The following is a 13334-nucleotide window of genomic DNA, read 5'->3' as shown; positions in this document are numbered from 1 at the left end:
CGCTGCTACTCTGTTATTATCTATGCATTGTCACTATAACTCTACCTACATGTACATATTACCTCGATTAACTTGACTAACCGGTGCCCCCTGTACATAGCCTCACTACTGTTATTTTACTGCTGCTCCTTAATTATTTTTTACTTAACACTTATTTTTCTTAAAACTGCATTGTTGTTTATGGGCTTGTAAGAAAGCATTTCACTGTAAGGTCTATACCTGTTGTATTTGGCGCATGTGACAAATACAATTTGATTTGATTTGCAAATATCATGTCCAGTGTGTCTTACTTACCTGCAGCTTGACAGGCTCTGGTAGTTTCATCTGGAGTAGTCCTTTAGGCACCTTCCCTGTCCTCTCCTCTCCTCCAGGCCCCTCCCCGCCTCTCCCTCCCTTAGTGACATCACTCTCGGGCGTGTCCGCTGGCGCGTCCGCGGGCGCATCCCCTCCCTCCGAGAACACGCTGGGTTCTATCAGCTGTAGAATGTTCTTCAGGTCTCCGTTGTGGAACACTCCCATGATCAGTAGAGTATAGAACAACTTAATGAGAGGTACGAACAGGAATTCAGTGCTGCCCCCTATAGGATCTCTGACGTGTAAACTGCCTTCGCTCACCGCCTCCGTCAGCATCTCTATGGTCTTGGTCTTCAGGGTATCCAGGGGGAACTCAGGACTGAACTGGAAGCAGTCGGCTCCGCTGCAGATGAAGGATGGGGAGGAGAAGTGCATACGGGGGCGGAGAGAGGTGCTCAGGCCGATACCTGGCAGGCCGTGCTTCTTCTTTTCGTCAGGGAACAGAGTGATGGACTTGGTCTCGTCCGTCATGGGGACGATGTATTCATTGTTCATCATGAGACGTGCCGTAGCATAGGTACTGAGAATAGAAGAAAAACTGTTTATTGTCCATTTGGTTAGAAAATTATTTTTATTTATTTATTTTATTTCACCTTTATTTAACCAGGTAGGCAAGTTGAGAACAAGTTCTCATTTGCAACTGCGACCTGGCCAAGATAAAGCAAAGCAGTTCGACACATACAACAACACAGAGTTACACATGGAGTAAAACAAACATACAGTCAATAATACAGTAGAAAAATAAGTCTATATACAATGTGAGCAAATGAGGTGAGATAAGGGAGGTAAAGGCAAAAAAGGCCATGGTGGCAAAGTAAATACAATATAGCAAGTAAAATACTGGATTGGTAGATTTGTAGTGGAAGAAAGTGCAAAGTAGAAATAGAAAGAATGGGGTGCAAAGGAGCAAAATAAATAAATACAGTAGGGGAAGAAGTAGTTGTTTGGGTTTGGAATGAATCCTCTGCCTTTTTCCCTACACTATGAGAGGAGCTCCTGGATGTAGAGAACGTTGTGGTGGTTAAGTGCCTTGCTCAAGGGCACAGTGCTAATGGTAGATCTGACGCCAGCAGCCCACCTGTAGCCAGTTCAGTCTCCACTTTTTCATCGACACGACCGGGACTTAATAAGGATCTCTACAAATCAGTGTCCCACCCACGGGACGGTTGAGCTAACATAGGCTAATGTGATTAGCATGAGGTTGTAAGTAACAAGAACATTTCCCAGGACATAGACATATCTGATTTTGGCAGAAAGCTTACATTCTTGTTAATCTAACTGCACTGTCCAATTTACAGTAGCTATTACAGTGAAATAATACCATGCTATTGGTTGAGGAAAGTGCACAGTTATGAACCTGAAAATGTATTAATAAACCAATTAGGCACATTTGGGCAGTCTTGATAGAACGGTTCATTGGATCAGTCTAAAACTTGACATTATCTTGTATTATCTTTTACCAGATCTATTGTGTTATATTATCCTACATTCCTTTCACATTTCCACAAACTTCAAAGTGTTTCCTTTCAAATGGTATCAAGAATGTGCAAATCCTTGCTTCAGGTCCAAGCTACAGGCAGTTAGATTTGGGTATGTCATTTTAGACATACCCATTTTTAAAAGGGGCGGATCCTTAAGAGGTTTTAAAGTAGCGACATTCCGGTTCCTGGCCCACCTCTCTAACCTGCGGGCTAGCTACCTGAGGAGGATGTCTATGAGCAGGTCGTAGCTAGCTACCTGAGGTGGATGTCTATGAGCAGGTCGTAGCTACCTACCTGAGGTGGATGTCTATGAGCAGGTCGTAGCTAGCTACCTGAGGTGGATGTCTATGAGCAGGTCGTAGCTAGCTACCTGAGGTGGATGTCTATGAGCAGGTCGTAGCTAGCTACCTGAGGTGGATGTCTATGAGCAGGTCGTAGCTACCTACCTGAGGTGGATGTCTATGAGCAGGTCGTAGCTAGCTACCTGAGGTGGATGTCTATGAGCAGGTCGTAGCTAGCTACCTGAGGAGGATGTCTATGAGCAGGTCGTAGCTACCTACCTGAGGTGGATGTCTATGAGCAGGTCGTAGCTAGCTACCTGAGGTGGATGTCTATGAGCAGGTCGTAGCTAGCTACCTGAGGTGGACGTCTATGAGCAGGTCGTAGCTAGCTACCTGAGGTGGATGTCTTTGAGCAGGTCGTAGCCACCTACCTGAGGTGGATGTCTATGAGCAGGTCATAGCTAGCTGCCTGAGGTGGATGTCTATGAGCAGGTCGTAGTATCCAGTCCTGAGGAGGATGTCTATGAGCAGGTCATAGCTAGCTACCTGAGGTGGATGTCTATGAGCAGGTCGTAGCCACCTACCTGAGGTGGATGTCTATGAGCAGGTCGTAGCTAGCTACCTGAGGTGGATGTCTATTAGCAGGTCGTATCCACCTACCTGAGGTGGATGTCTATGAGCAGGTCGTAGCTAGCTACCTGAGGAGGATGTCTATGAGCAGGTCGTAGCTAGCTACCTGAAGTGGATGTCTATGAGCAGGTCGTAGCTAGCTACCTGAGGTGGATGTCTATGAGCAGGTCGTAGCTAGCTACCTGAGGTGGATGTCTATGAGCAGGTCGTAGCTAGCTACCTGAGGTGGATGTCTATGAGCAGGTCATAGTATCCAGTCCTGAGGAGACCAGGCATGTACTTGTTCTCTATGGCATAGAGCAGCTGTGCCTCGTCGGCGTGGGAGCAGAGGGCGTGGGCCACACGGTTGTTCCCCAGAGCGCACACGGCAGAGTACAACCTCAGAGTATGGTAGTGAAACTTCAACAGATCCTTCTGCTCAGTCAACTCCAGGATATCAACTGACCTGGGGAGGAGGAGGAGGAGGAGGAGAGAGGAAGAGGAAGGAGGAGGGGAAGGAAGATGACAAGGGGGAGGAGGAAGATGAGGACAGAGGAGGAAGAGGAAGAGGAGGAGAAGGGGAGGAGGAAGAGAGAGGAGGGGAAGGAAGATGACAAGGGGGAGGAGGAAGAGGAGGAAGATGAGGAGAGAGGATGAAGAGGAGGTAGAGGAGGAGGGGGAGAGGTAGAGGAGGAGGAGGAAGAGGAGGAGGGGGACACAGAAGGTTAAACTGACATTCAGCTTAGTGAGGAACTTTCTGATTGCAACAACATTTTATTGCTTCTCATACATTACGTTCAGCTATCGTTCCCCTTTTCTGCTATCATTCCCCTTTCCTGCCATCGTTCCCCTTTCCTGCCATCGTTCCTCTTTCCTGCCATCGTTCCCCTTTTCTCATAATCATTCACCTTTTCTGCTATAGTTCACCTTTTCTGCCATCGTTCACCTTTTCTGATTATCATTCACCTTTTCTGCTATCGTTCACCTTTTCTGATATCATTCACCTTTCCTGCCATCATTCCCCTTTCCTGCCATCGTCCCCCTTTCCTGCCATCGTTCCCCTTTTCTGCTATCGTTCCCCTTTTCTGATTATCGTTCACCTTTTCTGCTATCATTCACCTTTTCGGCTATCGTTCACCTTTTCTGCCATCGTTCACCTTTTCCGATTATCGTTCACCTTTTCTGCTATCGTTCACCTTTTCTGATTATCGTTCACCTTTTCTGCTATCGTTCACCTTTTCTGCTATCATTCACCTTTTCTGCTATCATTCACCTTTTCTGATTATCATTCACCTTTTCTGCTTATCGTTCACCTTTTCTGATATCATTCACCTTTTCTGCTATCGTTAACCGCTGCACTCATTTCTAATAAAATAAAATAAAAAATCTATAGCTAATAAAAAATGTTGGACAGATATTGTTGTACTATATTTAGGCCCTTCCTCACTCCTGACGAGTGGCGCAGGGCAGGGTCATCACCTGTTCTCCTCAGGTATATGCAGGGACATGAACTGGAGCGGTTCAGAGCAGGTGACCAGCCAGCCGTGGCGGTCGTTGACTCGGGATACGTCCACCTTCAGGAAGTGGTTGGGTACCCTGCTCCACAGCACAGGGGTCAGGAACTGGACATGCAGCCTGGGAGGACACTGGGGACAGGCGTTTGTCCTTTCGCTCTTAAACAGTCCCGCTGACAGGGGCATGACGTTCTAGAGACATAGAAACAGACAGGGTTAGGTTCTGGGAGGGGAGGGGACAGGCGTTCGTCCTCTCGCTCTTAAACAGTCCCGCTGACAGGGTCATGACATTCTAGAGACATAGAAACAGACAGGGTTAGGGTTAGGTTCTGGGAGGGTTCTAGAGACATAGAAACAGACATGGTTAGGGTTAGGTTCTGGGAGGGTTCTAGAGACATAGAAACAGACAGGGTTAGGATCTGGGAGGGTTCTAGAGACATAGAAACAGACAGGGTTAGGTTCTGGGAGGGTTCTAGAGACATAGAAACAGACAGGGTTAGGTTCTGGGAGGGTTATAGAGACACAGAAACAGACAGGGTTAGGTTCTGGGAGGGTTCTAGAGACATAGAAACAGACAGGGTTAGGTTCTGGGAGGGTTCTAGAGACACAGAAACAGACAGGGTTAGGTTCTGGGAGGGTTCTAGAGACACAGAAACAGACAGGGTTAGGTTCTGGGAGGGGACAGGCTTCCTCCTCTCCCTCTTAAACAGTCCCGCTGACAGGGGCATGACGTTCTAGAGACATAGAAACAGACAGGGTTAGGATCTCGGAGGGTTCTAGAGACATAGAAACAGACAGGGTTAGGGTTAGGTTCTGGGAGGGTTCTAGAGACATAGAAACAGACAGGGTTAGGGTTAGGTTCTGGGAGGGTTCTAGAGACATAGAAACAGACAGGGTTAGGTTCTGGGAGGGTTCTAGAGACATAGAAACAGACAGGGTTAGGGTTAGGTTCTGGGAGGGTTCTGAGACATAGAAACAGACAGGGTTAGGTTCTGGGAGGGTTCTAGAGACATAGAAACAGACAGGGTTAGGGTTAGGTTCTGGGAGGGTTCTAGAGACATAGAAACAGACAGGGTTAGGATCTGGGAGGGTTCTAGAGACATAGAAACAGACAGGGTTAGGGTTAGGTTCTGGGAGGGTTCTAGAGACATAGAAACAGACAGGGTTAGGATCTGGGAGGGTTCTAGAGACATAGAAACAGACAGGGTTAGGTTCTGGGAGGGTTCTAGAGACATAGAAACAGACAGGGTTAGGGTTAGGTTCTGGGAGGGTAAATACTTGGATTGAAACATACAACAGGCTTTACAGTCCTGGACCTACTGTAGAGGTCAGAGTCCTGGAGCTACTGTAGAGGTCAGAGTCCTGGAGCTACTGTAGAGGTCAGAGTCCAGGAGCTACTGTAGAGGTCAGAGTCCCGGAGCTACTGTAGAGGTCAGAGTCCCGGAGCTACTGTAGAGGTCAGAGTCCCGGAGCTACTGTAGAGGTCAGAGTCCCGGAACTACTGTAGAGGTCAGAGTCCCGGAGCTACTGTAGAGGTCAGAGTCCTGGAGCTACTGTAGAGAACAGAGTCATGGAGCTACTGTAGAGATCAGAGTCCTGGAGCTACTGTAGAGGTCAGAGTCCCGGAGCTACTGTAGAGGTCAATCCTGGAGCTACTGTAGAGGTCAGAGTCCTGGAGCTACTGTAGAGGTCAGAGTCCTGGAGCTACTGTAGAGATCCGAGTCCTGGAGCTACTGTAGAGGTCAGAGTCCTGGATCTACTGTAGAGTTCAGAGTCCTGGAGCTACAGTAGAGGTCAGAGTCCTGGAGCTACTGTAGAGATCAGAGTCCCGGAGCTACTGTAGAGATCAGAGTCCTGGAGCTACTGTAGAGAACAGAGTCCTGGAGCTACTGTAGAGATCAGAGTCCTGGAGCTACTGTACAAATCAGAGTCCTGGAGCTACTGTAGAAGTCTGTAGAGTCCCACAGAGAGAGGAGCTTTGTGGGGGATCTTTCCTTAGTGTATCGTTTTTTAGAAGAACCTGATCTGATGCTGAGACAGGTATGTGAAGGTCTCATCAGTGTTGCACCGACCAAAGAAAGCCATTCAGAGGCCTACAGAGAGACAACCTCATAACCTTCCACAGCCAGTGGAGAGACAGCTCCACGTTGACTTTTCCAGGCAGCCCATATCTGAGGCTTGGCCTATTTGTAGCTGCCCGCTCCATTCTGTCAGTACAGAGCAGTATAGTGTGTCCCGTTCTCCCTCCCGCTCACCTTAATGCTTCCTAGTTCAAACTGAAAGATGCTGGGGCTGGTGGCCTGAGCGAACACAGCAGGGAACAGCTTGGTACTGGGCTCAACCTGCAGAGAGAACACAGAGACACAGCTATTAATACACAGGATATGGACAAATGACACCCTATTCACTATGTAGTGCACTACTTTTGACCAGAGCCCTATTCCATATATAGTGCACTACTTTAGACCAGGGCCCATAGTGCACTATATGGGTCATTCTACAGAAGAGGTGCACTTTGGGGGTTGGAAATAAAAAATAAAACAAATGTATCCTTTTTCCCCCAAACTTTCAGGTAGACATATATACTACTACTACTGATACTACTACTGATACTACTACTACTACTACTACTACTACTACTACTACTGATACTACTAATAATAATAATACTGATACTACTACTACTGATACTACTACTACTAATAATAATACTGATACTACTACTACTAATAATAATAATAATACTGATAATACTACTACTACTACTACTACTGATACTACTACTACTACTACTTCAACTATCTTTATCTCTACTACTACTACTGATACTACTACTAATACTGATACTACTACTAATACTATTACTACTACTACTACTACTACTACTACTACTACTGTCTTTATCTCTACTACTACTACTACTACTACTACTACTACTGATACTACTACTACTACTATTACTACTACTACTATCTTTATCTCTACTACTACTACTACTACTACTACTGTCTCTACTACAACTACTGCTGCTTTTACAACTACTGCTACTACTACTATTGTAACTACTGCTACTACTACTATTGTAACTACTACTACTACTACTACTGCTACTACAGCTGCTACTACTACTACTGATACTACTGCTACTGATACTACTACTACTACTACTATTAGTGACACTACTACTACTACTACTGATACTACTGCTACTACTACTGATACTACTACTACTACTACTACTACTGATACTACTACTACTACTACTACTACTGTCTTTATCTCTACTACTACTACTACTACTACTACTACTGATACTACTACTAATACTGATACTACTACTACTACTATTACTACTACTACTACTACTATCTTTATCTCTACTACTACTACTACTACTACTGATACTACTACTAATACTGATACTACTACTACTACTATTACTACTACTACTACTACTATCTTTATCTCTACTACTACTACTACTACTACTACTACTACTACAACTACTGCTGCTTTTACAACTACTGCTACTACTACTATTGTAACTACTACTACTACTACTACTACTGCTACTACTGCTGCTACTACTACTACTGATACTACTGCTACTGATACTACTACTACTACTACTACTATTACTACTACTACTACTGATACTACTGCTATTACTACTGATACTACTACTACTACTACTACTGATACTACTACTACTACTACTACTGATACTACTACTACTGATACTACTACTACTACTGATACTACTACTACTACTACTACTGATACTACTACTACTACTACTACTGATACTACTACTACTGATACTACTACTACTACTGCTACTACTGCTACTACTACTACTGATACTACTACTACTGATACTACTACTACTGATACTACTACTACTAATACTACTGCTAACATCATTACTACTACTACAACTACTGATACTACTACTACTACTACTACTACTGATACTACTACTACTGATACTACTACTACTACTACTACTACTGATACTACTACTACTGATACTACTACTACTACTGATACTACTACTACTACTACTGATACTACTACTACTACTGCTACTACTGCTACTACTACTAATACTACTGCTAATATCATTACTACTACTACTACTACTACTGATACTACTACCACTACTACTACTAATAATACTACTGCTAACAACATTACTACCACTACTACTACTACTACTACTACTAATGCTACTTCTAACATCATTACTACTACGACTACTACTACTACTGATACTACTACTACTAATACTACTGCTAACATCATTACTACTACTACTACTACTACTGATACTACTACTACTACTACTGCTAACATCATTACTACTACTACTACTACTACTACTACTACTACTGATACTACTACTACTGATAATACTACTACTAATACTACTGCTAACATCATTATTACTACTACTACTACTACTACTACTGATACTACTACTACTACTGATACTACTACTACTAATACTACTGCTAACATCATTACAACTACTACTACTACTACTACTACTACTGATACTACTGAGAATACACAATTCTGATAACTTCGGAAGGTTGATAAAAATCTGCTGCTCAGCGGAGAGAGTGTGTAAAGCTGTCATCAAGACAAAGGGTGGCTACTTTGATGAATCTCAAATATAAAATATATTTTTGATTTGTTCAACAGAGAGTCTGCTAAATGACTCACTAACTGTATGTGACTCTGAATCAGAGCGTCTGCTAAATGACTCACTAACTGTAAGTGACTCTGAATCAGAGTGTCTGCTAAATGACTCACTAACTGTAAGTGACTCTGAATCAGAGCGTCTGCTAAATGACTCACTAACTGTAAGTGGCTCTGAATCAGAGCGTCTGTTAAATGACTCACTAACTGTAAGTGACTCTGAATCAGAGCGTCTGCTAAATGACTCACTAACTGTAAGTGACTCTGAATCAGAGCGTCTGCTAAATGACTCACTAACTGTAAGTGACTCTGAATCAGAGCGTCTGCTAAATGACTCACTAACTGTAAGTGGCTCTGAATCAGAGCGTCTGTTAAATGACTCACTAACTGTAAGTGACTCTGAATCAGAGAGTCTGCTAAATGACTCACTAACTGTAAGTGACTCTGGATCAGAGCGTCTGCTAAATGACTCACTAACTGTAAGTGACTCTGAATCAGAGTGTCTGCTAAATGACTCACTAACGGTAAGTGACTCTGAATCAGAGTGTCTGCTAAATGACTCACTAACTGTTAGTGACTCTGAATCAGAGTGTCTCCTAAATGACTCACTAACTGTTAGTGACTCTGAATCAGAGCGTCTGCTAAATGACTCACTAACTGTAAGTGACTCTGGATCAGAGTGATTGCTAAATGACTCACGAACTGTAAGTGACTCTGAATCAGAGCGTCTGCTAAATGACTCACGAACTGTAAGTGACTCTGAATCAGAGCGTCTGCTAAATGACTCACTAACTGTAAGTGACTCTGGATCAGATCGTCTGCTAAATGACTCACTAACTGTAAGTGACTCTGAATCAGAGCGTCTGCTAAATGACTCACTAACTGTAAGTGAGCCTGAATCAGAGAGTCTGCTAAATGACTCACTAACTGTAAGTGACTCTGAATCAGAGCGTATGCTAAATGACTCACTAACTGTAAGTGACCCTGAATCAGAGAGTCTGCTAAATGACTCACTAACTGTAAGCGCCTCTGGATCAGAGCATCTGCTAAATGACTCACTAACTGTAAGTGACTCTGATTCAAAGTGTCTGCTAAATGACTCACTAACTGTAAGTGAGCCTGAATCAGAGAGTCTGCTAAATGACTCACTAACTGTAAGTGACTCTGAATCAGAGCGTATGCTAAATGACTCACTAACTGTAAGTGACCCTGAATCAGAGAGTCTGCTAAATGACTCACTAACTGTAAGCGACTCTGGATCAGAGCATCTGCTATATGACTCACTAACTGTAAGTGACTCTGATTCAGAGTGTCTGCTAAATGACTCACTAAATGTAAGTGACTCTGAATCAGAGAGTCTGCTAAATGACTCACTAACTGTAAGTGACTCTGAATCAGAGCGTATGCTAAATGACTCACTAACTGTAAGTGACCCTGAATCAGAGAGTCTGCTAAATGACTCACTAACTGTAAGCGACTCTGGATCAGAGCATCTGCTATATGACTCACTAACTGTAAGTGACTCTGATTCAGAGTGTCTGCTAAATGACTCACTAAATGTAAGTGACTCTGAATCAGAGCGTCTGCTAAATGATTAACATGTAAATCTAGCAATAGGAAGTAAGACTGATGTGGTAACAGCACTATATCTCCACCTGGTAGTATGTGCTGAGCTCCTTCCCGTTGGCAGTGAAGGTTAGCAGTCCGTTAACCGTGTCCACCAGACATCCAATCTCCAAACCGTTGTTGTTCCGGCCCTGACCAGGACTCGTACACTCTCCAGCCCACACCATGTAGCAGTTACTACGCTTGATGCTATAAGAGACAGAGACGGTAGTTACTACGCTTGATGCTATGAGACAGAGACAGTAGTTACTACGCTTGATGCTATGAGACAGAGACAGTAGTTACTACGCTTGATGCTATAAGAGACAGAGACAGTAGTTACTACGCTTGATGCTATGAGACAGAGACAGTAGTTACTACGCTTGATGCTATAAGAGACAGAGACAGTAGTTACTACGCTTGATGCTATAAGAGACAGAGACAGAGACAGTAGTTACTACGCTTGATGCTATAAGAGACAGAGACAGTAGTTACTACGCTTGATGCTATAAGAGACAGAGACAGAGACAGTAGTTACTATGCGTGATGCTATAAGAGACAGAGACAGTAGTTACTACGCTTGATGCTATAGACAGAGACAGTAGTTACTACGCTTGATGCTATAGACAGAGACAGTAGTTACTACGCTTGATGCTATAAGAGACACAGACAGTAGTTACTACGCTTGATGCTATGAGACAGAGACAGTAGTTACTACGCTTGATGCTATAAGAGACAGAGACAGTAGTTACTACGCTTGATGCTATAGACAGAGACAGTAGTTACTACGCTTGATGCTATAGACAGAGACAGTAGTTACTACGCTTGATGCTATAGACAGAGACAGTAGTTACTACGCTTGATGCTATAGACAGAGACAGTAGTTACTACGCTTGATGCTATAGACAGAGACAGTAGTTACTATGCTTGATGCTATAGACAGAGACAGAGACATTTCACAATCATCTTTTTACAGTACAAACACAACCATAAAAGAAGAAACATTTGATATGTGAAATTCAAAATATTACAACCACATCACAACAAGCATAGGTTACAATGAGTCTGACTAGCAGGATATTTCAGTATCAGTTCTGATTGAGTCTGACAAGCAGGATATTTCAGTATCAGATCTGATTGAGTCTGACTAGCAGGATATTTCAGTATCAGTTCTGATTGAGGCTGACTAGCAGGATATTTCAGTATGAGATCTGATTGAGTCTGACTAGCAGGATATTTCAGTATCAGTTCTGATTGAGTCTGACTAGCAGGATATTTCAGTATCAGATCTGATTGAGTCTGACTAGCAGGATATTTCAGTATCAGTTCTGATTGAGTCTGACTAGCAGGATATTTCAGTATCAGATCTGATTGAGTCTGACTAGCAGGATATTTCAGTATCAGTTCTGATTGAGGCTGACTAGCAGGATATTTCCGTATCAGATCTGATTGAGTCTGACTAGCAGGATATTTCAGTATCAGTTCTGATTTAGTCTGACCAGCAGGATATTTCAGTATCAGTTCTGATTGAGTCTGACTAGCAGGATATTTCAGTATCAGATCTGATTGAGTCTGACTAGCAGGATATTTCAGTATCAGTTCTGATTGAGTCTGACTAGCAGCATATTTCAGTATCAGATCTGATTGAGTCTGACTAGCAGGATATTTCAGTATCAGTTCTGATTGAGTCTGACTAGCAGGATATTTCAGTATCAGATCTGATTGAGTCTGACTAGCAGGATATTTCAGTATCAGTTCTGATTGAGTCTGACTAGCAGGATATTTCAGTATCAGATCTGATTGAGTCTGACTAGCAGGATATTTCGGTATCAGTTCTGATTGAGTCTGACTAGCAGGATATTTCAGTATCAGTTCTGATTGAGTCTGACTAGCAGGATATTTCAGTATCAGATCGTATTGAGTCTGACTAGCAGGATATTTCGGTATCAGATCTGATTGAGTCTGACTAGCAGGATATTTCAGTATCAGTTCTGATTGAGTCTGACTAGCAGGATATTTCAGTATCAGATCTGATTGAGTCTGACTAGCAGGATATTTCAGTATCAGTTCTGATTGAGTCTGACTAGCAGGATATTTCAGTATCAGTTCTGATTGAGTCTGACTAGCAGGATATTTCAGTATCAGTTCTGATTGAGTCTGACCCACAGGACCGTGTGTGTGTGTGTGTGTGTGTGTGTTTGTGTGTGTGTGTGTGTTTGTGTGTGACGTGCATGCGTGTGTCCTCAGTTTGACCCCAAGACCATCCCCCCCAGATATCTGACCTCTCGTGAACTTTGCCCTTCTCGTCTCCCAGGGTTACGGTGACGGTGCGGACCTTTTCGAGGTCGAAGGCCATGTCGTACTGGTGAAAGTCAGAGGTCACCCAGCCAACCCACACACTGCTGGGCTCCTGACCTGGGAAGATCCTCACTGAGTAGTAGTACTGGGGAGAGACCATGGACATATAGGGTTATATTAGGTTATAAAGGGTTATATAGGGTTATATTAGGTTATAAAGGGTTATATAGGGTTATTTAGGTTATTTAGGGTTATATTAGGTTATAACGGGTTATATAGGGTAATTTACGGTTATAGTAGGTTATAAAGCGTTATATAGGGTTAAATAGGGTAATATTAGGTTATATAGGGTTATACTAGGTTATAAACGGTTATATAGGGTTATTCAGGGTTATAGTAGGTTATAAAGGGTTAAATAGGGTAATATTAGGTTATATAGGGTTATATCAGGTTATTCAGGGTTATATTAGGTTATATAGGGTTATTTA

The 13334-nt window shown here is 43.1% G+C and overlaps 1 protein-coding gene across 1 annotated transcript in view; it reads right to left on the bottom strand.

The window, feature by feature from the left end:
• ryr2a (ryanodine receptor 2a (cardiac)) overlaps positions 1-13334 on the bottom strand; it is an 812428-nt gene that overhangs the window by 336178 nt on the left and 462916 nt on the right. The window contains exons 33-38 of the mRNA XM_045687844.1: positions 12831-12991; positions 10599-10758; positions 6495-6581; positions 4205-4431; positions 2967-3191; positions 295-874 (exon numbers count right to left, since the gene is read on the bottom strand). Of these exons, the coding sequence (XP_045543800.1) occupies positions 295-874; positions 2967-3191; positions 4205-4431; positions 6495-6581; positions 10599-10758; positions 12831-12991 (1440 nt within the window). The remainder of the gene's footprint in view (positions 1-294; positions 875-2966; positions 3192-4204; positions 4432-6494; positions 6582-10598; positions 10759-12830; positions 12992-13334) is intronic.

The sequence above is a fragment of the Salmo salar genome, chromosome ssa01, assembly GCF_905237065.1.
Source record: "Salmo salar chromosome ssa01, Ssal_v3.1, whole genome shotgun sequence".
Classification (NCBI taxonomy): domain Eukaryota; kingdom Metazoa; phylum Chordata; class Actinopteri; order Salmoniformes; family Salmonidae; genus Salmo; species Salmo salar.
The sequence above is the reverse complement of the archived record's forward strand: the minus strand, read 5'-3'. Positions and strand labels throughout refer to the sequence as shown.